The sequence below is a fragment of the Olea europaea genome, unplaced genomic scaffold (assembly GCF_002742605.1).
Source record: "Olea europaea var. sylvestris unplaced genomic scaffold, O_europaea_v1 scaffold343, whole genome shotgun sequence".
NCBI classification, from domain to species: domain Eukaryota; kingdom Viridiplantae; phylum Streptophyta; class Magnoliopsida; order Lamiales; family Oleaceae; genus Olea; species Olea europaea.
The window spans coordinates 242389-268174 of record NW_019253349.1 but is presented as its reverse complement, the minus strand read 5'-3'; the positions used below and the strand labels follow the sequence as shown (position 1 = coordinate 268174).

At 33.1% G+C, this 25786-nt stretch overlaps 2 protein-coding genes and 1 non-coding gene across 26 annotated transcripts; all 3 read right to left on the bottom strand.

Annotated features, from left to right (window-relative positions):
- Positions 1-1792: 1792 nt before the first annotated feature.
- On the bottom strand, positions 1793-2819 carry LOC111386135 (peroxiredoxin-2E-2, chloroplastic-like). The gene has a single exon (XM_023010574.1). It carries the CDS (start codon positions 2703-2705, stop codon positions 2004-2006), a length of 702 nt encoding a protein of 233 aa, XP_022866342.1. The 5' UTR covers positions 2706-2819; the 3' UTR covers positions 1793-2003.
- Positions 2820-8432: 5613 nt separating this feature from the next.
- Positions 8433-8505, bottom strand: TRNAA-AGC. Its single transcript has one exon. It is a non-coding gene; the product is annotated as a tRNA-Ala (tRNA).
- A 6094-nt stretch (positions 8506-14599) lies between these two features.
- On the bottom strand, positions 14600-24732 carry LOC111386137 (enolase-like). Of its 24 annotated transcripts, none has more exons than XR_002701155.1 (9): positions 23258-23625; positions 21398-23170; positions 18801-20489; positions 18605-18687; positions 18393-18516; positions 17153-17219; positions 16583-16894; positions 16229-16393; positions 14600-14947 (listed from the first exon to the last, which is right to left on the bottom strand). XR_002701155.1 is itself a non-coding variant. In XM_023010589.1 (5 exons), exons 2-5 carry the CDS (start codon positions 21473-21475, stop codon positions 18681-18683), a joined length of 339 nt encoding a protein of 112 aa, XP_022866357.1. In that variant the 5' UTR covers positions 21476-23170; positions 23258-23624; the 3' UTR covers positions 18526-18680. The 24 variants fall into 24 exon arrangements, 6 of the variants coding, with proteins under 6 accessions (XP_022866357.1, XP_022866356.1, XP_022866355.1 ...); XR_002701166.1 differs by lacking the exon at positions 16583-16894 and having other exon boundaries at positions 18393-18510; positions 18801-18896; positions 20332-20489; positions 23258-23624; XR_002701164.1 differs by lacking the exons at positions 16229-16393; positions 16583-16894 and having other exon boundaries at positions 21398-21516; positions 21929-21991; positions 22890-23170; positions 23258-23624.
- Between the last annotated feature and the right edge of the window lie 1054 nt (positions 24733-25786).

The window sequence follows — 25786 nt, the reverse complement described above, 5'->3', positions numbered from 1 at the left end:
TAGACGCAAAAGAGAAGGAAATTCATACCATAATACACGAGTGATGATGATAAAATGCATCAGGAATGTTTCGTTTAAAACATAAAGAATTAAGACAAGACACATTCAAATAATTAATACGTGCAAATACATTGCTTCATTGGCTGCCACCTGCACTATTCGAGTTATATGATTTTTGGATAGCATGTGTTAGAGGCACACGACACAGATTATTTGAAACACATAACAACTATAGATAAGGTACTTTGGCTGGGTCGGGTATCATAACTATTCCTACATATACACAAAATCAACAGGTAAATTAGAGAATATCAAATTACATTGACTAATTGCTTGAACAAAAGTGATTCCTTTTGAGAGACTCGACTTCATAATGCAAACGGAACTATATAAGCAGCAAGCACTCAAATTATTTATTTCGCAGTTTGGACTAACAAGTCTATATTGAAAACTAAGCATATGTTTGGCAAGTATAAACAAGTGATAGATAAATGGATAGTACTTGTGGGTTTCACGAGATATGTGGATAAAAAGTTAAACTTTTAGCAACTATTTATGAACACGGGCAAAATATACTCTAAAATGGTAATAATAATAATTGTCGTGAGTGGACTAACTGTCAAACATAAAGCCAAGACACACTCTATTCTAATATTACCTGGGCCAGGCTGCACTACCTCATCGAACATATATTATAGATGTTTGAGCACTAACGGAGTCGAAGAATTGGGTGGGGTTCAAAAGGCCATGTTGAACTACCCCACCTTCCAATTGCAAAGAAGCAAAAAGGAAGAAAACTTGAACAAAAAGTGTAATGGATAACTAGAAGAGCTCAGACGATTTACGTCCTACTATATATCAAACTCAGTTCATGGTGAACCAAACAATAAAGTTTTCATGTGAATAAAACTGTGCTGTTCCTATTACTAGTAAACAGAGAGCCTAAAATTACAATCACCATTTTAGACTTCGAAAACTTTCTCATTTAGCAACCCAACCCCAAATATCAGTCTCAGCAGGCATAAGAATCCGGTTTGGCACATACTCAAAGTCGCACCGAAATAAAAAAAGCCAGGGAAAGGAAAACAGGGAACTATTGGGTCACCAATATAAACCTGTCGTGCAATTGGGGGATGCAGAAATTGAAATATCTGTTCAGGATGATGCACCAATACTACAAAAAAGGATAGAATGAAGGGTTACTCCCTTCATATATCTTCAAAAAGTTAGCAATGGGATATGGCACTTCATGATCAGGTGAAGTTGTAGGAGTAATGAAACTTCATGTTTTTTATTCATTTTGAATCTTTTGTTTTGGATCATTAGATGTTGATGATGTTTGTTTTGTAAGCATATACCCGGAGTAGTTGTACTCAAATTTTTATCAATACATATTTATTTACCCAATCAAATTAAAAAAATAAAAAATAAGCCGGAAAAAGCAATTTTATGCACAAGCACAATTAACCTGAATTTACATATATGGGTACACCTAAGGTATATATCTGAATATCTTTCACATTTTCCACCCCGATAGATTATCATAATAACTCGTTTTATGAAACACAGCGACTTTTAGAACGAAAATAGAGTAATCTATACAATATCCACATTCAAAACTCATATACAGTCCAAAATAATCAATCTTAGCTACACCTAAAACAAATACTAGCACGTCCTAGAGAAATAATTGTTCTTAAAAGTTATTTCTGCTAGAACACTTCAACAGAGCAGTGCAATAAACATAATTTTTCTAATAAAAATGCAATATTTAATCGAAAACCCAAACAGCTTAAACAACAAATTTCCACAAGAGGACGCATCATAGCCAATAGATTTCATCTGAATGTTTAGATAATTCTATCGCATTTATTCATAAAGATAGAAACGATTCTCATCCTCATCATAATCAACATAAACGATTCTCATCCTCATCCTCATCATAATCAACATAAACTCAAATTCAAAAGTTCAAATAAACATAGAAAGAAAAATCATTACTCTCAAAGGGCCTTGAGCATGTCTTCAGCACTGCTAACATTAAAGGCACCTCCCTCCTCCAAGTTCAAGATTTTCACAACACCATCTTCCACATACATAGCATACCTCCTGGATCTGACTCCCAGTCCTATAGGCTTATCACTCAAATCAAGCTCACACCCAATAGCCTTGGTGAAATCCCCATTCCCATCACTCAGCAACAATACCTCATCACCAACATTCAGGTCCTTCTTCCAAGCTTTCATCACAAAAGCATCATTAACAGAAATGCACGCAATTGTATCCACCCCCTTGGCCTTTAACTCTCCGGCCTTCTCCACGAAACTCGGGAGGTGTTTCTGGGAACAGGTGGGAGTAAACGCCCCAGGAACCGCAAAGAGAATGGCTTTTTTGTTGGAAGTAAGCTCATACACTGAGACTGTTTTAAGCTCGTCAGAAGGGTCCAAATAAGAGAGGGTGGAGTCGGGAAGCTTGTCTCCGACAGAGATGGTAGCGGAGATTTTTGGTGTTGAGGTTGTGGAGAATTTGAAGGGTTTTGTGCGGTGGAATTTAAGGGGAAATGGGGTAAAGGCGGCGGAAGAGGAGAACATAAAATTGGGTTTCTTGTGCGGAGAGACGAGAGAGAGGGGTTGCTTGATTTTAGGGGAGGAAAGAAGTTTTGTGAGGGTGAATGAGGGACTTGTTGCGGCGGCTGACATCGCCATTGCTGCAATTTCTTTTGTGTTTGTGAAGAATAGAAAAAACGGATGTCTGTGTTGGGTGAGTAAAACTTATGTTCATTAATTTTTGGGGATGAATTTTGTATTTTTGGATGGTGCTGAACTGCCGGGGATTTGGGCGGATAAAACGATGGGTCAACCGTCAACGTTGAATTCTTTCTGGAAAGAACCAAGTCTATAAGAGAGGATAAAAAATGGCCTTATTATAAAAAATAATAATAAGCATGCTAGGCTAATTTCAGAAATCGTCACTCAAGTTTTTAAAGATTATTATTTATCGCTTGTCATTGAAGTATTTTTGTTATAATAGTTACTTAAATTTTTAAACATTACACTAATGATGACTCTGTTAAAATTTACGTGAAACATATGACTTGTCACCAACTGATGTTATGACATATTAATGATTAATTTCAACGACAATCACTCAAGTTCTTAAAGGTTGCGCTAATTGTCATTGAAGTTTTTTTGTTTTTTATTTACGATGATAGTCATTCAAGTTTATAAATGCTATATTAATGGTCACTATGTTAAGAAAATTAACAATGAAGCAAGCATAAGCGGCACCCTTAACCAGGGGTGGCAGTGGGTCGAGCCGAGCCGGCTCGGCTCGGGCTCATAGCGAGCTGAGCTCGTGGCTCGTTTTTCACGAGCCGAGCCCGAGCTCGACTCGTTGCTTATGGGCGAGCTCGGCTCGGCCCACAAGCTAGTGTACTCATGACCCACGAGCTCGTGGGCCGGGCCGAGCCGAGCTCACAAGCGGCTCACGAGCTCGTGAATTTTTTTTTTTTTTTTGCAAATTTTTCAATTTTTATTGATAAAATTTTAATTTTTTCCACTTTTTTGGACGAGCCGAGCAGGAATCCACCCCCCGCTAGGCTTGAGGTTGGGCTCGTCAGTTGACGAGACCGAGCAGCCAACGAGCCGAGCTTTGAAGAGTCGAGCCAACGAGCCGGGAGCCGAACCGACTCGACCCATTTGACATCCCTACCCTTAAGTGCTAACATATCATCATTTTTTCCCCATTTCTTAAGCCAAGATCATAGTTCCAGTAGAATTGTAATCACCAGGCAAAGCCTCTATTATCTAGACACTTATATTGGAATAAACAAGAATAAGGATAAATCTGTTTTATGAACAATTTTCTTCATGAACAAAAAAATATAAGAAAGAGGGTAAATCTGTCTTTATAACAAAATAAAAAGATACAAACAATAGGTTAAAGGGTAATTGACACAAAACGTCTCTACCTTTCACGTATATTGTGGAACGTTCCCTATCTTTCATTTTTTGACATTTTCCCCTATTTCCATATTTCTTGGCGCTGAACATCATTTTTACCATTTTTGGACAATTTTACTCTCCATTCAAAAAAAACAAAAAAGAAAGGAAAGGAAATAACAAATAACTAATTGCAACCACAGCCCCCAATTTTTTAAAAAATTACAAATCAATCACAAATATATACAAAATTTTCAACATAGATTCCAACAACCATGGAACCCAATTTCCGACACAAAGGCCACCGGATTTTAACACCACCCACCATCTCCTCATCAATCCTAATATTCCCAAGCAAATTTCAACCCCAAATCCCAGCGAAATCGAACTAAATTTTGCCCAAAAATCCCCTCTCACGCACAGTATTATTGCAAATTCGACTAAATCCATGGATGCCCATGTTCCATACAACCCACAGATTGCTCAAGCTTACCAAGACGCATCCATACATGTTCCAATTACATTAAACAACCCAGAAATCGAGATTTGTGGCCAATTTCTGACTCAGCGAACTTGCGATCGACAAAGCCATTTTTCAACAACGATGGTGGGACCCATGATCGCCAACCACCACCACAGGACACTACTAATCATGGCACATCTACTGAGCATATGGGTCTTCCCCAATTTGGCGTTGAAATGGCTATTCGTCCATAAATAGTAAACACGCATAGAAATTGGTCTGATCCCCTTTCAATTGGCATCCCTCTGTGACTCCAATCTACAAATTGCATCAATCAACATGCAATTGAAGGTCAAACGACGCTGGATATGGATTTAATTGCTTCAATTCATCAGCCAAATGCAACAATTTTGGATTTGACCTCACGGAATGTTTGGCCGTGTGAAAAGGATATCAATTCGTAGTTTAATGTGTCCCAACATATAAATCAACCTAGGGAAACTGAAATTCAAGCCCAAAAAACACTTGGAAATCGTTCAATTTTAGAAATTACAGCACTCGTTTGCCAAATTTTGTAGTCAAATGGTGTTCTTCACACACTTGAAGAAGAAGCAACAGTTTACTGGATGCCATTTTTAATTTTTTTAAAAATTGGGGGCTATGGTTATAATTAGTTATTTGTTGTTTCCTGCCTTTTATTTTTGTTTTATTTGAATGGAGGGTAAAATTGTTCAAAATTGGTGAAAATGACGTTCAACGCCAAGAAATGTGGAAATAGGGATAAAATGCCAAAAAATTGAAAGGTAATGACGTTTTTCACAATAAACATGAAATGTAGGGACGTTTTGTACCAATTACCTATTAGCTAAATGTTGTAAATATGGTAGTATTTATGAATGACTTTTAAACCTTTACGGTCCTAGTTATTGTGATTGTTGTATGCCTTGTAGTTCAAATCCTTTCATATAAATATGAGACTTTGGTTCTTAATAAAACACACAAGTTTATTGGCTTCTCCTTTTTCTTTCTATTTTATAACGTTAGAAATATTCAAACCACAATTTTAATAACTAAACCATATTTTAATTGCATGAAAAGTGCATGATCTTTACACATTATGACATTTATGTCTCAAACTCTTTCATCGCATTCTTATTTTCAAATTAGCATAAATTGTTCCTAATTATGGTTTCTCTTCGAAATTTTCTTCAAGATAGAGTAAAAACACTTATTTGTCCATTGTACTTTTAAATAAGTAAAATAAATAATAATGCAAATATGTGATTAAGTATTTGACTCTCATTTTAAAGCACATTAACAATATTTTTGAACGAAAATCATAAGTAAGGACAATACTTTCTGATCAATAAAATTTTAAAAAAAAGAATGTGATGAAGACCAAAAGTTAAGGATATAAGCTTGAAAATAAATAAAGGTTACTGACCTATAACCATCCAAAACAAAAATATATAAATGAGTAAATATGTATTTTTAACCGACATTAAAGGCCATTTTAGATGGAATTCTTTAATAGGAGCCGCAGCACAACTAAGGATGGGAATAGAGCTGCCAAAATTATAAGAACAAGTGCAGAAGTACAAAAGTTTCAAAGGTTGGGGAGGGTAGCTGCAATATTCGCTTTTATGCTCATATACACATATGCATGAAAACACATTCTCTGAAAGAACAAAAATTATGAACAACATTGAGTATCAAATGGCCAAAAGACACAACCTAATGTAGATTCAGAAGAATGATGGTGTTTGAAAGCAGGAAACAGCAAGATACAGTTAACGTGAATGAACAATTGTAATTCCCCAAGAAAAAAAATTCATGCAGATTGTCAATTTGGGTTTACTCTGTTACCTTTCAATCAGTCAAAAAAGTTCACTCATGTTTTGTCTCAGTGTTTGAGACCTATTTTTATGTAAAAATGAATTTTAGAATAGTAAATTGATGGAAAATGTGTAGTTAAAAAATAAGAATTTTTTTTTATTTACGTGTAATATTATTTTAATAAAGAATGTGTGATTGAAAAGAAGAGAGAGAAAAATCCATGTTGGAAAAAATGGTTACCAAACGGGTCCTCATTACAAAAATATAATCATTTCTGAGATTTCTTTTTTTTTTTTTAAATAAAATTTCATAACCGAGTTTTTCAAGATCACAACCTTCATAATAATTGATTCTTTAGTAATTCGCAAGTACTTGCAATTCAATTTTCCTCTGATAGGTTTCCCAAGAACTTGCTCGTAACATTTAGAGCTTAAGAAACAACAGATCATTGACATAGATGCATAAAGTATCTTATCTATGCGATATCAATCAATTTGTGTTCTATAACATGTTTTTAGAGAGAGAAATCCAAAATTTAAGGGAAAAATTCATGATAAACATTTTTAGCATCTTATGTACTTAGATTGGGAAAATCCAAGCAACCTTCTACATATTTGTATTTAACTGTAAAGAATAATTTTTTTTAAGTGCTGCACACATATGCACCCCACCGTTTACCACGTCTATCGTTTCATTAGTTTTGACTAATTAATGTGAATTTTAGATCGATAAGAAATAATTTTGTAAGTGTTAAGTACTATGTTTAACATCTTTGGCCCAGTGATACAGCCCAATACTTGAGCCCACATGAAGGAATGTGACCCGGTTACTTATCAGCTTGCGCATCCTCATGTTTTGCTGACATATGATTTTAATGTTTTAAGTGAAAGGCTAAGATGATGACACGTGGTGCTGGTGTAACCGTGTAATTATTAAGGGAATATAATCCCACATCGGTAAAATACCAAAATAATGACCAATATATAAGGAATTGGGACACTCCTCTTAACAAGGTTGACCTTATTAAGATGGACCCCAAGTCTTAACATGGTATCAGAGCCCATTAAACTTCAACGAGCGGTTCGATCCGATTAAGTCTCTAAAAATGAGCACACGGATTTCAAGATTGGTCTGCTCAAACGAGCCACCATCTTGCGGGGGCATATTAAGGAAATATAATCCCACATCGGTAAAATACCGAAATAATGACCAATATATAAAGAATTGGGACACTCCTCTTAATAAGGTTGACCTTATTAAGATGGACCCCAAGTCTTAACAGTAATCCATTGTGATTGTTTAAATTCGTTTGACCCTTCATTTTTTGAGAGAGGATGAGAGTTCTACGGTTTTCTTCTCATTTCTTCTTTGTATTTTTTCTCTAAGGAAAACCTCTGGTTTTGTGTGTAATCTTTCATCTTCTATATATTTTTGGTGAAATCTAGTATAAATGGGAGATGCTATATGTACCAAATTATTTACCAAATGGATGACCGAATTGACAAGTGTCGCGCTCTTATTGGAGTGGATAGGCGCCCATCCAATAGGAGGGTGCCACTTGTCAATTCGGTCAAAAATTACGTAAGACATTTGGTACAAGTAGATTAATTCAGTATAAATTACTTTGACGAGAGGCTGATTCTGTTCTTGGTCAAGCAATTACCTTTGGTTACTTGGTGTAATCTGCTAAGGAATTTTGAGAGAGAAAATTCAGTCTAAGGGCAAGATTTATTGAATCTTTTGTGTTGTAATCCTTGTACTAATATTCTTTGTCGACTTTAGTGGATTGGAACGATAACCACTTTGATTGATGCTCAACGTGGTGAATATCCAAGCCTTAGGGTGAAAAAATATTTGGTGTTCTTTAATTTTTTGTCATAAAATTTGGTTTTTGGGATTGTTAATACCTACAGTAAGATTGAAAGCATTTTAAAAACAAATTTCAATTAATGTGATTATTAAATTGTTGGGTAAATTTCATGTAATGTTGCGTTTAAATTTTAATTAACTCGGATGTGGACACAAAAATATTCCCACAGTAGGAGTAACAGAACCTGGAAAACCAAAATAATGTCAAAACACGAAGGTCCATAGTCAATTATTAGTATGGGCCTTGGAGGAAAATATTGACTCCATGGACCGAACAAAAATTATAGCCCAAACACAGTCAAAAAGAACTAAAATTATGATAATGGAGATGCGGGGTATCCATCCCCGTACCTCTCGCATGCTAAGCGAGCACTCTACCATCTGAGCTACATCCCCAAATATCAACCTACATGAAGTTTGAATAAATAAATAAATTACTTATTTAGTGTCAAAGTAACCTTTTTTTCACTTATAATTAGAAAATAATAAAATACTTAATATATTCAGAAACAAGTTTTTTTAATAAAATAAATTTAATTTACTTCATGTCCCAAAAAAATAAAATAAAAATCTATGAGCACGTTTTGGGTTACATTGCTGAACAAAAGTGAACAACACAATGTGCAAAAATTAAATAATCTTCTTTTTAACATTCTTTAATCCGCTTATCAAAGAACCACAATTATTTGAAATAAGAAAGTTCAGGATTTAATTAATTTTTTAATAACAAAAAAAAAAAAAACAAACATAAAATCACGTTATTTGTACCGTATCTAATTTTACGAGTACTGCAAGTAAATATGCACAAAAAAATATCATTGCAAATAAAACAGTATTTAATAGCATAAAATTATGCAACATCGCCAACCCCAACCCCACACACAAAAGTAAGAGAAGGGCAACTTTTGTTTCACTTTAATATCATGTTGATGTTCTTGGTATACCCCTCGAGCAAGAGGGAGTATTCCATATGATTCTCATTGGCTATATTAGGAACGTCAAACCAAATTTTAAGTACATTAAATATTGATAATGACCCAAATTTAAGTTTTGTATATCACATAAAACTCCATATGGACGAAAATGATAATTATACGATTGAAACTAGCCTAAATTTTGTTGAACTCTTACATGAATTCTACAGAAGATTTAATTTGTTATTTTTGCTGTTAAAAGACATATATCGCGTAGATAAAAAAATAAGCTTCACACTTGTTGAAGAATCGATCTCCGATGGTGGATTTTTCGGGCTCAGTTTCACCAATCTCAACCTTATTAAACACACCCAAATATGGCTCCAATCCAACAACGATTCTTACTTCGGTTGTTCAAGAACACAATATGGTGGCTGCAATGAATAACCAAGAATCGAGGAAGACAGGTTAAATTTCAAGGCTCAAGAGAGAAAACAAGAGAAAAGTCGACTGCCTCTTTCTTCATTTGTACACACGCAACTTATTCAACAATGAGGCCAATATATATAGTCTTAGGGTGTAATAGTAGTAGACTAATATAGTGGGCTCGTGGACCAACTAATGGTTAAAGGGGTCGGAACACAAAAGTGAGTCATCCAAGAAGTAAATGGACCGCGAACAACATTAATTATATTAAGTTGTTTCAAAAGACCCTCAAGTTGTTTTTGAGATTGAGTCAATTAATCGAGTGTGTTAATAAATATTTCAATCATCAGCCAAAGCCTATGAAATCTAATCTGATTATCCGACACTGTTTAATATCATCGCCCGAGATTATTGGGTATCAAAAAACCCAACAACACTAAAGTTTTTTGAATTTGGCTTGAGAATCCATAATGATGCTAGATGGGAAAACAAAATCCAAACAGGGGTCTGGCAAGTAAACCAGTTGATGGTAGGAGACCAAAGTCAACAAGGTCTGATGTACGAACTAGTTGACGTTAGCAAGTGACCGCGAACCAACTGATAGATGTACAAGTTAAAGCTAGCCAAACCACTTGATGGCGTCAACCAACCATCCTCACGAGCAGGGGCGGATCCAGAGACTTCGAACTGTGGGATCAAAAATAAATTTTTTTTCGAACGACGTATCATTAATGAAAATAAATTCATAGGATTAATGGATTGGAGTTGATAATTAATTGGAATTTGGAACCCCAAACCCAAATAATCTTTTCAGCAGCAGAAAATTAAAAAAAAAATTGTGGGATCATTTGACCCCACATGACCCCATGTGGGTCCGCCCCTGCTCACGAGGGGTCAACCACACCAGAAGTCAGTTGTTTCTACTGTAATCCAACTAGTGCACACGAATGCCCACCCTTATCCAAATTATCCAATGACCCACTCAATTAAAAAGAAATATCCAAATAGTCACAGTAAAATTGATTTTTTTTTTAAAGCTAATATAATTGAGCTTAAGGCCCCGTTTGGGAGCGATTTTAGAATTGATTTTTTGATCGTTAAGAGAAAAGTTGGACCAACTGTGAGAGAAGGAGTCAAACTTTACGATTGGTATAGTGAAAGAACGGTAAAAAAATTAGTTTTTTGGGATGAAAAATCACTCCCAAACACCGCCTGAGCGAAAGTTACTTCCAAAGTAAATAGAAGCAATCGGTATTTTCTCTAAGTTTTATGTATTTGTATCTGTGCAATTGTTTTAGGGGATACCCTTTGTTGAGATTACTTTCGAGAAATTAGTCTCCGTTTGTTATCCATTTTTTTCATTTTTCTTTTTCTAACTCATTTTCCACACATTCACACAATAAATGTTTTGTAAGTAAACTCAAATTTTCCCTATTTTTTAACCACGCATTTAAAAAAAAATCATTATTCCAAAATTTATTTTCTTAAAAAAAAAAAAATCTTTTTAATGACCATCAAATCTAGGCTTAATTGCTTTAGGATTTATTTTTGTCTTAATTTGAGCCGGCTTCTCGAGTTATTTCAAAGTAAATAGATAATTTCGACCATTAGACAAGGAAAATGGAAAATATTTTGGAAATAAATCAATAGTGTTCTTGCTCCTTCCCGTAAATATAAAAAAATAAATAAAATTTGACTGCATAATTTTATGTGATTTTGAACAGCATGCATGGCCTGTATGTACTGCTTTGTGCGGTTAAATTTATTGCCTAATTTTTCAGTTTCTCAAATTTTGCATAGCAGATTTAAAATTGATTAAGGGTTTAAGGTCGGTGGGTGTTTAGGTATGGAGGGTGAAATTGTGGCTGGAACATGGTATGGTAATACGTGGAGAAGTTCACAAAAGAGTATAGAACTGGAGCGTCACAAGCATGTGATAGGAATTTTGGAATTTGAAGTCTCCCGGTTGATGTCGAAGGTGGTTAACTTGTGGCAATGCCAGGTGATCGGCAGATTGTTAATTTGAAGGAAAAGATAGTAAACTCGGTAACCGAAAGCTTGTTTCTGCCGTTGACGAGATAATTGAGAATTCGGGAACTCTGGGAAAATCGGTGGCTATGCTTGGGAAGAAATGTGTGAACCCAATATACCACAATCTCAAAGGAGTTTTTGATGATCCGGGTGAGAATGACATGAATTGATGTGGATGGCAATACAGGCTCAAGAAGATGGAGAGGAAAGCCAAGAAAATGGAGAGGTCTGTTCAGGGCCGGTCCTGTGATTGTCGGAACTTGAGGCGAAGTCTGTAAATTAGGCCTCCCAGTAAAAGTAACGTAAATGCAAAATTCAACGGTGTATTATGCGATTCATTAATAACTTAAAAAACTAACATTAGAACAACAACCAAATATATTATCTATTTATCCAAAATTCCCAAATTGTTGAATTCTAAAACAACAATCAAATTGTTGAATTTGAAACATACAAAAATTTATTTTTACTATACAAAGAACTTGTACAATTAATTTTTGACAAACACACCTTACTAAAATAATTTTACTCTAAGCAAGCAGCTCAATCTTTAATTATATCATTCCCCTAAATTCCCTCACAATAATGCACTGCCCGTCTGCCTCTCTATATCTTTCTTTCTGACTGTTCTTCCTACTCTCTTCCTTTTTTCTCTCACTAGTCTCTCTCTCTCTCTCTGCCCATTATTTTCACACTTTCAGACATACATATATATTTTGTTTTTCACTTCTTTCATCTACTTATACTCAAAATGGAGAGGCTCTACACATGCATATATATGGTAAGCTATTGTCGATGGAAGATTTCTCTACACAATTCTAGCAAATCGATACCGGTGGATGCAAATAATTCTTAACAATTTGGATTATTCTAGACTTCTTCTAGATTATGAAGCAATTTTGGAGACATAATTGGTTGCTTTAGGCCCTGCAGAATCCATAATTGAAGGTAATCTGAAACTTTTTTCCCAAGTCAGTGTTGTATCTCCATGTGAGAGGAGAGGCAGTGAGCTGGAGTCTGTGGGGAAAGGCAAATGATTTCTCCTTTCAGTTTTTTCATTTAATTGCAAAAATAATAATAATAATAATAATAATAATAATAATAAAGGACAAAGTGAGGCCCCCTTCCAATTTTGGGCCTGAGGCACAGACCTCATCTGCCTCGCTTCAAGACCGGCTCTAGGTTTGTTGCAGACACAGAACAGCTAGGTCAAGAGCTTGAAATTTTGGCGCAGCTCGAGCAAAATCTGAGGCGAATGCGAGCTGATGCTGATTTAGGACATGTGAAGTTGCTCGAGTTTCAGCAGAGTGTGGCATGGCAACAACAAGAGGTGAAGAATCTTAAGAAGATATCTCTTTGGGTTAGAACCTATGACTATGTCGACGGCTTTTGCTTAGATCGTTATTTACTATTGTTCCAGGGATCAAGCATTTTAGTGGGATAATTCACTAAAAAACATGGCTTTAGACATGGATTTTTCGTTCTTAAAGCCACGATATCCGTTGCTACTAGTCTTCACCTATGGAACAAGACCGATTGAAAATGCGTTGCCATTGATAGTGTATTAGTTTTACCAACTGAATTTCCATTTGTGAAATGTCTTTCCATTACCATCGGAAAGTCTGTTGGTAAAAACCTCGTCATTTCCAACAAAAAGTTTGTTTGTAAAAGTCTTTTCATTGCCGATGGAATTTTCGTTAGTAAAACCTTATAATTTGCCAATGGAAATTTCGTTGGTATAAGTCTTTTCATTACCGATTGAATTTTCGTTGGTTAAAGCCTTGTAATTGCCAATAGATATTCCGTTGGTAGAAAGTTTTCATTATCAATGAAAATTTTGTTGGTAAAAACATTGTCCTAATTAGTAAAATATGGGTATTACCAAATAAATATTTGACCAATGAACTATTCATTGCTAAAATTATATTCTAATATAGCTTCAACATTTTCCATTGGTGAATCTTAATTTATTATTTTTATAATAAAAATAACTAAAAATTTATACATCCCACTAATTATTAACTTCAAAATGAATTAAATAATCAAAATTTTCAAAACACACTAAAGTTTTAATAGATTAAATTATTACATCGAAATTCCAAATTTCAAATATCATGTCTTAGATTTCATCATTTCGTGATCCTGAACTAGAAGGAAATTGAAAATTAGGAATATTTAGTTCCCTAAGTAATCTTCGCACTGTTTCTCGCATCTCGGTCCTATGGTTTTCCTTTATTTTCTAAATTATATTGGTCAATAAAGTTTCATTCATTCATAGTATTTTATCTTTCATACTCACTATAAATTCAAAATATATTATTTCCTAATTAATATATATTTAAAATCAAAATTTAATAGAAAGTTCCTAAATTTGGAGATCGAACAGCATTTTTTTTTTTTATGATAGGGAAACCCGCAGTCGCTACCCTTCAGGTACGCACTAGATAAACTCTTGGGCTGACGCAATAGCCTGCAAACCACGTCAGCCAGGTAAACCGCACTAGACGACAGGTTCAACTGAGAAAGTGTTGGTAGACGGAATCGAACTAATGACCAAAGGTCTCCGCGCTCAACTACTCTACCAACTCGACCACCCCCATAAGGGGCTCAAACCGCATCTTTCTTGTTAGGAGAAGTGGATTACGTATATTTTCAAAACTCTTGATCGTCTTTCACATCAAAACGGAATAAATATGAATTTGACTGGAAAATTAAAGTGAAACCTCCTTCTCCTACTTCATTATTGGAACAATTTGCTAGTTAAATTTAGAAATTGCTCATTCTAACACGTACCCTCCTCCGTACACATTTTACAGGAAGAGCTTAGTGCATTCAGTAATTTGCCCTTCCATAAACTAATTTTCTTGGTCTTTCTCTTAGTTTGAATTTATACGATCTAATTATACCAGTCTTGGCATTCGAAGGTAGCAGTAAGGGAATGAAAATGAAACAATCAATTATACCGATCTTGGCATTCGAAGGTAGCAGTAAGGGAATGAAAGTGAAACAATCAATTATACGGTCTAATTATACCGGTCTTGACATTCGAAGCTAACAATGAAAACGAAACAATCAATTTGAACATCAAGCTACCATTGAAACTGACCAGAAGAAGTAGCTAATTAATGATAACTCAAACTCAGTTGAGGAAAAAAAATCAAGGATTACATGAGTAAATCCAAACGAAGTTTAAGTTGTTTTGAAAAAGCAGGGAAACCAAAATCAAATATGAGAATTTTCAACAAACTGAAGAACGCAGTCATTTGACAAAATCTAAGAAACAAACATAATTTAAGCATGGAAGCCTCATAATACAATTCCGATCATCCTTGATTAATAGTATCCATAACTATATTGGCATATGACTCATTCTTCAGCTCTTAGCAGATAGCTTTTCCTTGGCCTTCTAAATCTTCAAAACCTTCTTCACAATCTTTTGTTCTTCCACCAAGAAAGCTCTAATGATCCTACAAATTCCAACGATGCAGAACGAAGAAAGAATGTCACGAACTTAAGAAATAAATAAAGAATAAGGAAATAGTAGGCATGCCTGGGAAAAAATCTACCTTACACTTACTGCTAACTTCGAATGCCACTCTATCACTTCCATTATCAAACATAAATTAAAATTTCTATTTCCTTATTTCACAAACCCATGTAGATATGCACAAATAGAGAAATCAAGAATCCAAAAAACCCAAAATAGAAAACGAAATCAAACACAATAAAAAAAAGCCCATAACATAACTAGCTATAAATGGTAATTGTGGAAGAAAAGAGAGGAAAAGAAAAGGGAAAAACAAGGGGAAGATATGAGGAAAAAGCTTCACCAAGAATATGTACCTACGAGAAAGAAGACGAGACAAATTTATGAACCGCCAGTGATATTGAGATAAGCGACGGTTGGATATTTGGAGAGGGTGATAGAATGATTTTGCAATTTGTGAGAGAGAAGGGTTTTGGTTGAGGAAGAGGAAGAGCTCTCCAAAATTAGGGAACTTGTTTTGGTGGGAGGTCAAAGAAAATTAAGAGGGAATCGAAACTTTTCTGTTTTACTAGTCTTATGTCCGTGCATTGCATGGGCCATGTTATTTTAAAGGTAATGTTAGCGTGTCAAATATTATTGAAATTATTCTAAAAGTTCAATAAATTTTCACCTAAATTTTAGGCACTTACTTATCTTTAGTATTTAAAAACACACTTTGTAAATAAATTGTGTGGCTTAGTTCACTCTAAATAACATATTCTTAAATGTCATTGTGTCTGTATGAGATTATTTTCGGGATGAGATTTTCATGTGCAAATGAAGGTACATATTTTAGTCACGGAAGTTGATACATATAAAACCACACTAATATGAACATGGAATTGGATACACACACTACCAAAATAAGCGTATGTCTAATGCAATAACTTTGTGCATCCAACCAGTATGGCATGTAAAATACTTATGGATAGATTAGGTTCATGTATTCATATGATCAATACATCTAAAATGGTAACCAAATGCCAAAGGCGGGAAATAATGCTTTCTGTAGAAAAGAAAATGTTTATAATATGGAAGATATATCTTCAAGGCGTGATAGTGAAATCAAAAAATTGGGAAGAAGATATCAATGCTTTTAAACTAATTTCAATAACAAGAAAGTAGCTTGAAGCAGGTTGAAAAACTACAAAAAATAATAGCAATTGAATTTTCATTTAAGAAACATTAAAATGGACTTGCAATCATGCCGAAGTTTGCGAACCAAAAGGCTTGTAGGAAGGCCTCTTTTATGACTCCTGTATCGGCTTCTCATGCTTGGGCTTTAATGCCTCTTGTTGTACTTTCTCAATATTGTCTATCATTATCCCTTTCACTTCTGATATTTGAGCTTTAAATTTGGACAACTTGTTTCTTGTAGATGGTTCATCTAATGAAGATGAAAATTCACTAAATTATCATTAATGAATCTATCTTTAAAATCAATCTGATAAAAAAAAAATTCCAAAATGTCTTCATGGGAGCAACCTGGGCAATAAAGCAGATGGGGCCTATGGGAGAAAAGAGAGCCATAAAGTCTAAGAAACTGAAATGAAATTATCTATAGAGAACAACTTACCATCTACCCTTGCTTTGCATTTTTTTTTAATTGTTAAAAAAATGGTTAATTTATACCATGATTTTTGGACATCATCAATTTTAATACATGTTCCTGTTTGATGAAGATTAATATTAGATTTTTAAGAGAATTTAATGAAATGTTTGATTGAAAAGTTGTGGAACCCATAAAATATGTGGTTAGGATCGGTTCATAGTATATTTGGAGTCCACTCTCTCCACAATCAAATTCTTTTCTTGTGCTTGTAAATAGTCTTTTTCCTTCCAATTTCTTGGATGGGTTTATCAAGCATCCTTTTATTCCATCGGAGCTCTGAAAACGTAGTGTAAAATTTGAAATTAGATAGTGGCTTACCTAGAATATTAATAAAATTAATTATGGTACATGTATTCTTTAATAATACCAATCTTACCGCAATCCTAATCAGGATATTTGGTAGCCAACACATTTAGAATATGAAAATTATTATAGTCACATAAAATGGATCCAGTAAAATAATGGGAGCGTTTATTTTGAGAATAATTTCAATAAATAATTGATATAGGATCAAAGTAATACAAATAAACTTACAAAATTTTCTTCAAGATCCTAAGAAGAATATGCCTGAACAATTTTTTCCTTCTCTCTTATCTTATACCTGGAGATATAAAAATCAAAGAGGGGAAAAATCATATACTATGCAATCAAAAAATAGTTACTAATCTAGTGTCATTGTAATTTTATTTAGACATAGCTAATCGTATATATCCAATATAGCAGTCATTTAATATCAGGATATAACAAAAGGTTATTAAGGCATAGCTATTAACAAAAGAACAATCATAAGTTAAGCATAGATAACCTTTAAACATGATCAGCGTATGATAAGAGTTACAAGAATAAAAATGAGCACCTAAGGCGACGTTTGCAATGACAAAAAGATGGTTTCAACCGAAGAAAATTAGACCTCCTACATCTTCGAAGCAAGTATTAGATGAATAAATAAGCATGAGAAGATCGTAGGCTGATTCAAATATTATGTATGGAGAAGGCTACAAAAGTGGAACTTCTAAAGCAACTAACCTTTAAAAATATAAGGTTTTGAAAGTGATGTATGCTTTTTCCATCCAGAATCAACAACTTTGTCAACCATAGGAACATACTCATCATATCGTGATAAGTTACCAAGCTAGAGTTTTCATTAGCTTTAACTTGAGAAACAAGGACTTGAGATAATCAGAAGAGACAGGTTGACCCTCCACATTAATTTTTGTGAGGGATTGAGAAAGTGTCAACACTTTTCTATGTTGTGTTTCACACTGTATATGGTAAAGTCATCCCTTTCTTAAGTAAGGAAAATTAGTTTTATAGGAAAAAAAATATTTCTTACAAGAAACTGTATGCTTAGTTATATTTCATGAAGAATTTGTACCTTATATCATAAATAAAATGATAGACGGTATAAATAATAATTATCAAACAACTAATGAACTCTTGAATAATGTCGCTTTGCTTGAATTTTTTAGTAGCAAAAGATTGCACAACCCGACCTATAAAAATTTGATCTAAATTTGAAGTACATGTAACTAGACACCTTTTTAGGGTATATACAGATGCTTCTAAACCAATCAAAGAGACAATATCAAGCAATGATCATTTTGCACTTATTTTGCAATTAAGCAAATACTAATTGATCTACAAGCATCAAATTAAATATTTGCACAAGCTATTACCAGACTCAACACTAAATAAGGGAGGTTTCAATTAAAATTATATAAAACATTATTTTCAAGAGCAGATAATATCTAATCTTGAAATTTTAAGGCTTGACCATATCTCCGCACGAACAGGAGTCAATCAAAGGTGCGATAACTCCTAATAGCTTTTGGTGAAGAAATATCTTCAGCTTCATAACCAGATTCAACAGTTGAGGTGTCCCTGCCTTTTACCTGCTTCTACAAACAAATAAAAACAAATTCTCATATAAAACAGAAATATTGTGTAGTTGTGCCTAATCATATGCACAACAGACATAGTCCATACAATCAAGTAGTGGGGCTTAGCATAAACTCTCTCCATCGTTGTTAAGAATTTCAACCACCTGTTTGGCAATCGTGCTTCACCATCTGTAAGATGATTTCGGGCCATTTATTATTTTTTAACATGATCAAAATTATAACACAAGTATTTATAAATTATCTTTGTAGATCAATTTAATAGCTCCCATGTTAGGAAGCACCTTTTGTATCTCGAGAATTTTCCATGGTCCTTTATTTGACCGAAGGCAAACCCCTTGGTCTGCACAGATACACGTTCCACCGAAGAATTCTGATCACTACACAAACCCAAAAATTTACGTCAGAATCTCGAAATAAATTTCAATGTTCGTAAGTTGCAACAACGGTTTCCATTGTTTTGCACCTGGTATCTCTTATTTCAAGCAAATTGTTCTTATATTTGTTTTCAAGAACATGTGAGATATTATAGAAAAAAGGTAGACCGAGTAATTAAAGTCGGCCATTTAAGTGAGAAAAATAAAGCTTCCACATGGAAAAAGGAAGAAATAGCAACATACATGTATCTTAGTGGTGGCCCTGGGATCAAGAAAACTCTTTACAATATTCTACAGTAGCATAATACCTGGACCATCTTGATGATAAATATTTTATGAAATGTTTGCAACATTTTGGAGGACACAATATTATCAACAAAATTTTGAATATTTGCATACTTTTCCAATTATATACTAAAATGTTTACAAGAAATAGAAAATAACTTATCTAGATAGACTATTAAATGCAATCCCTCAAACCTTAACCATCGACTACAATATAGGGAAAACTATAAAATAATGCAACAAAATCATAAATTGTCCTACTAAAGGAGGAAGGGATGTCTAGTTACCTCCATCGTAATGAGAACAAAATCAGGACATCTACAAGTTAAACTAGGATACAGTTTATATTTCCATTCATACATGTGAACATTTGACTAAAAGTAGCAAAAGCGTTATATAATAACCTCAACATCATATGATAATCATCAAACTTGTTTGGCAATTAGCATTAAGGCTCGCCGAAATGCCTTAATAGCTTGCAACTCATCAGCATCCCGAATATCCTCAAATGAAACGAAGTTGCCACGAATACCACTCTTACTTCTCTGCTCTTCTTGAAAGAATACTTGACTTTGAAGACACGTTCAGTGCTTTCTTTTTTAGGGAATCAATTCTCATTTTAAAAATTCTCAAAATCGAATTTTCTTTCTCTTCTCTCATCATTGCCAAACGATTTCTCAAAGGTTGTCCCATGCAAAATAAATAAATTATTTTAACAGAAAAATTTACAGCATGATTCGTACTACACTCCAGCTTGCTTAGGGATTAACTATTTTATTTATGCTTGGGACGAACGAATAGTAAAATTTCCTCTACATTTAACCAATTAGCTCCAGTTATCAGAGACATCCGACATTGGGTGCAATTGAAGCTTTTACTCTATGTGCTAAATAGGATTGGAAGAGAAACATAATTGTCACATAATATAAGCATGTTCCAAAACACAAGACTAACTGTTAAGAACCTCCATTAAATGCTTTCTTCGAGTTTTTGTACTTATAATTAACTTCTATGTAATATGAACTAGCATTCTTTTTTAAATTTTCTATAGGTATGTACTTAAATTGGGGGTAACTTGAAATAACATGCATTCTAATCCGTTAGATGAATGCAACAAATTATAATCGACCAAGTGATTTGGAGACAAATATACCTACGAACCAGCTTTAATGCTATTGAGATCTTCACCAAATGAGCCACCCAGTAACCAAATTTGGGGCAAATTGAACTTGTTATGATGCTGCTGTATTTTAGATTCCCAAACATTAATAGTTGCTTTTGCACCATAGTACTTGTCTCCTTCGATATAGGCTATTGTGTGCAAGTGAAACCCCAAAATTAATCAAATGCATTAGGAAATGATATTCGCTCAGTTAAAATAGTAAAAAGGAAAAAAAACAAATAAAGAATGAAGATCTAGTTTTGTTTGAGTAATTGAGTTTAGGCAAAAATGAATTAATCGCAATTTTATATGGACTTCAGTAGTGATGAGGTGTTGGAATATCACATATTGATAAATAAAGGAGATTCTACAACTTAGAAGAAAAATATATTCTTTCACATCCTTTTTCTCCTTATCTGGAAGGAACAAATATAGAATTAGTCCAAGTTGTTAAATGCTTTTGTTCCACATGTCACGACTAATCACAGAACATGAGAAGCAACTCATAAATAATACTCAATGCATATGAAAATATTGATTCATTAGCTTTTTTTTTTTTTTTTTTTTTTTTTTTTTTTTTAAGAGTTTTTTTTTTTTTTCTCTTTTTTTCTTTTTATTCTTCTACAGTAGATGTCTGCCAACACATCACAATAAATCATATTGTGGTCAGATTGGGTATTAAAAGAATCTAACCGTTGATACTTGGTGGACTATTTTACCCTCATATCTCGCCGGAATTGTACACAAATAATGGCATAAACGGAAATTTACGAACTTGAAAATGTCACTAAACAGCTCTCTGCATAGTAGCCTGAGTTCATATTAGACTAAACGTGTCCCTGCTCTAACATGGGGCCCACTTTCTGTTGAAAAAATGCTTGGAAAATTTAGACTTTCCAAGGCAAGAGGCAAGAAGAACATATTCTTGGTTAAAACATGGGAAGAATAAAGAATTAGGCCCTTGAAGGAAAGATGCATAATATTTATTCATTAGTTTTTTTTTTTTTTTTTTTTTTTGTGTTTGATTAAGAGTTTATATTTGTCCTACTCTGTTTACCTGATGACCACTCGAGATGTTGAGATTGGGATCTGGAGCCAAATCGAGGTATTCTCCTACTAATTCGATGTTTGCCATACGTCAAGCTAGGATACTAATGGGAAAATCATGGAGGTCCACTACATGAACCATGGAACTAATAAATTGTATTCTCACAACATTATTGGCATACACTATTTAAACAACAGAAGTTAAAAATAGGAATAAACTTGAAATTCAAAAAATCAAATCAAAAGAATGAATTAAGAACAATTTAATTTCGGTTCAGAAACAAACTAACAGACACATAGAACAAAGAATAAGCATATAAACAAAGGTAAAAGAGTTACCTAAAAAAAATCAGAATATGGAATTCCCAAAACTAAATAACTATTTAAGCTATTTATGAGATGCCCAGATATTATATATACTCAAAACCTCTAAATTTAAGCAAAGAAAAATGTCAACTAAACTTAGAAAGTAGAATTAGAAAGAAGGAAAATAGAGAACCCAAAACAAAAATTTATCCAACTCCAGGTATCGCGATGAAACCTTATTCTTCACGTCTTCTTCTTTGTCGTCCTCGTCGCCAAGTCTATTGGAGTTAATGGCTGCCTATGATTATTTAGAGAGATTGGAAAGGTATAAATGGTATTACAAGAGGTACAAAAGGCATATATATAATATATACCAAAGATATTTTGATGAACAGTATGTAACTTGTTTTTGAACAATGCCTATCCTGATTGAGTGTGAACATGAGGGGACAAAAATGAACAGTGCACACCACATTTCCTCTTTTATTAATGTGTAGAAGGGATAATGATCCGATTCATAATTTAAAAATAAAATGATTTGAAGAGCCACTGCATAGCATCGAACAATTTAAGATGAGTTGTGCCTACCAGGAGTAATGGTGGCACATTTAATTACTAAATTGAATCTACAATTTCAACATACAAAATAACTATTAACTAGGAAGAAAAATGAATACATATTTACGAAAATTGTAATAGAAAACTAAAAAATACAGATGTTCTGTACTGCAAATATTATGAAGCAAATGACAAAATGAAGATATCGAAGTCCTATTATCAGAAGTTCAATATTTATTCAAAATCGAGAACACAGGATGTCAAAGTCAAAAGTAGCTTATGCAACTTGAATGATTTTTTAGTCATTAGTAACATCCCACTGGGAAAGGCCAAGGTCATAGTAGTTTATATCCAACCGCATAAAAGGCAAGCTCAGCTGCCAAATTCACTATTAAGCATTTGAAATCAGAATGAAGATGGAGTAGACCTGATTTTCAAAGTTGCTTTGATATCCTAATGTGGTTAGAACCTTCGATAACACGAATTGAGCTTAAATGACTATTGAAGAGGATAGTTGTGTTAGATTTTATTGATTAGAATCAAATTGTCAACTAAAGTAAATGTGTTTCATTTAAAAAATTTAGAACCAATGATGAAAAAAAAAATTGTATTAAAACCTAACAATTGACATTAATTACCATAGTTGCTTGCATCCATTGCCTTGACAATTTCAAATCATAAGTCTTGTCCGATCTATAAAATTCTGACGCAACAACATTTATTCCAATGACAACTTGAGTAGAAGGAAGAAGCAAGCCTGTTTTACTCTTTCAACAGGTGAAGATAGAAGAAATACAAGGTGCTTATAGAACATTGAATGAACCAAACACATAAATGAAAAGAAAAGGGGAGAAGGAACTTTTGATGTATAATCGGCTTTAGCAATGGTTGTTCTGATCAATTGAAGACCTTTGTTCTCCTGAAATTAAATGGACATAATACTGTAAATGTCTATAGTAGAAATCGAAGGACGAAAAAGAAAAACCACCAAAATAAAATGTTCAACCTGAATATTAGGGGCAAAGCCACCCTCATCACCAACATTGGTGGCATTTAGGCTACATTTCTTCTTAATAACAGCTTGAAGTCAATAAAGATAAATAGCTAATAATTAGAATTGAGAAGCAAAAGAAACACTCTTTAACAATCTCATAATAAATAATTATTCATTATGTGAAAATAATATTAATTTTTAAAAGTATGTGAAAACTACACCACAAGTTCTAATTTTAGCTAAACATGTGAAATGGATCGTTGAGGCTACTTTTGAAAGGAATAAATTTTAAGTAGTTCAACAGTTATGATACAATAATAACCAGTTTACAATATTGGAAGTGATATTGAATCACAATAACTTATTTGAAATGGAAACTGATCATGAATACTTACTATATGAATCATAGGAAAATTAGTTTTTTCACATCTAGCTTGAAATTATTTAATAACTGCCTGATACAACAGCAAAAGCAATAGTTAATTTAGTAATTTCATAGTGAATGGATGTAACGAGCATTTGACAATGTAAATGGAAATAGATGTCGAAGGTGTCCAGCGATATATAGTCATTTATAGCAATATAGGTAATAAATATTTTAAGTACAGAATTTGAAACAACAAGAAGTTGGTAAAGAACACGGAGAAGAGGAATAATTTATTTTGGCAAGCAGAATAACATATGGTTGTAAATTTTAGTAAAGGAATTACCTCTAAATGATGAATCCTTGTTCAAGTATAAATTTTGAGTCTCTTCCAAAGTAGGCAGCATTAAATTTAGAAAGAAATCCCCTAGAAGCCTACTATAGTTTAAAGGAGAAATTAATTACAAAAAATTACTTCCAATGGAACTTTTCATGTGAACAATTCGCATAAATTTAATTTAACCATGTAGAACAAATCTGAGAAAAACCCAAAACACATAAAAAAATAATAAAACAAATAAAAATAGAGGTAAGAAAAAAGCCGAAGAAGTACACATATGTAGAAAGAAGAGATGGAAAAAATAAAATAGAAACTCGGACAAAGTTCGAAAAAACCCCAACACAAAAATAATTAACCAAATGTAGATCTAAAGATCGAACATATACATAGAAGAATAAGCAAAAGATGAAGATGACAGAAAATCTCAGTACAATTTAGAAAACCCTAAACACAAAGAAGAGATCGATCGAAGAGAAATAGAAATATAGAAATCGAAGAAGCATACTAACAAAAGGCAAAAGATAAAGTAGGATAAAGGTGTTACAGTATACTTTCTGTGAAAATTTTTCTCTTGTTCGTCAAATTTAAACCAAGCAAGGGGCAAAAGAAACGAGGGATTAACAAAAAAAAAAAATGATATTCGAACAATAATAGAGGGAAAAAATTAAATGAACTTCTGAGGATTTCAATTTCACAGTTAGAATTGATATTTTTGGGGAGAGATTTTTGAGTTTTGTAGGGGACGATAGAGAGTAGGTTTGGATGAGAAATCGTCAGATGAATAAAAACAACAATGTAAAAAAATAATAAAAAATAAAAAAAAGCTAATACAATTATTACACGGCATCCTTTTTCCTTATTTCAGTGAATAGTGCCGAACCGATTCCAAACCAGTCTAATGTGAATGCTATGGCCCAAAAATGAATAGTAGAAATGGATCCTCTCTTTTAAAGTAAGTAGGATTTATCTTTTTAATTTAGAAAATATCAAAATATTTTATTTACTATATTTCACGATATTTATTTTAAGTTCTTAATAGTGAAATAAAATTTGATATCAATTTCGAATTTTAACAATTCATTGAGGGATACCAAAATAAATCATCGTCATCCGTCCCGTCCTATTAAATAATTATGGCGAGGAGGAAAACATTGTACCCACCTCAAATTTCTCCATTCCATCCCGAATCTTTTAATATTAATATATTTTTATATTTTTAATGTCAATATTGCTTTAAAAAATTAAAATTAATTAACTAAAAGATATGAATGAAGATCGTCTTACCTTTCGTAAAATTTCGATGAGATGAGAAATGAGGACGACCATCACATGTTCGTCTCAATCTATTGTCATTTCTAGTCGTATATATATTATCATATAAAAGCTATGTAGTAATTTATGAAAGAAATATTAAAATCGATTATGTTTTAATTGCTATAATTATTTAATCAGAAGCCATTTAGTATATATTGTCTACTAGAAGACTAAACAGATATGAATATACTGAAATTGATTTAAGCATGTACTTGATCACAAGTTAATTATCCTCTTAAGATGATAAACGCACAAATCTTCGATGAAAGTTCTTGTAATTAATAAATAGTGATAAAACCTTGTTTTAATATTTTTTGTTGTGTTAAAATATTTAAACATGAGAGCTTACAATTTAAGTATCATATTTATTTTAAATAATATAATAGTGGTACTTACTATAGCCCCTGTTTGAGCCACATTCTTTTACATTATAATATATTCTTTTTTAAACAATATTTATTTTCAATCACACATTCTTCATAAAATAATATTAAACATAACTAAAAAAATTTCTTCTTTTTTA

Coding starts and splice junctions, on each gene's coding strand:
- LOC111386135 (XM_023010574.1), bottom strand. CDS start 2,705: ATGGCGATGTCAGCCGCCGCAACAAGTCCCTCATTCACCCTCACAAAA.
- LOC111386137 (XM_023010586.1), bottom strand. CDS start 21,475: ATGGCAAACATCGAATTAGTAGGAGAATACCTCGATTTGGCTCCAGAT. Junction 20,490..21,397: donor ACATCTCGAGTGGTCATCAG/GTAAACAGAGTA, acceptor TGCACACAATAG/CCTATATCGAAGGAGACAAG. Junction 18,897..20,331: donor GCATTAAAGCTGGTTCGTAG/GTATATTTGTCT, acceptor GGGTTTGTGTAG/TGATCAGAATTCTTCGGTGG.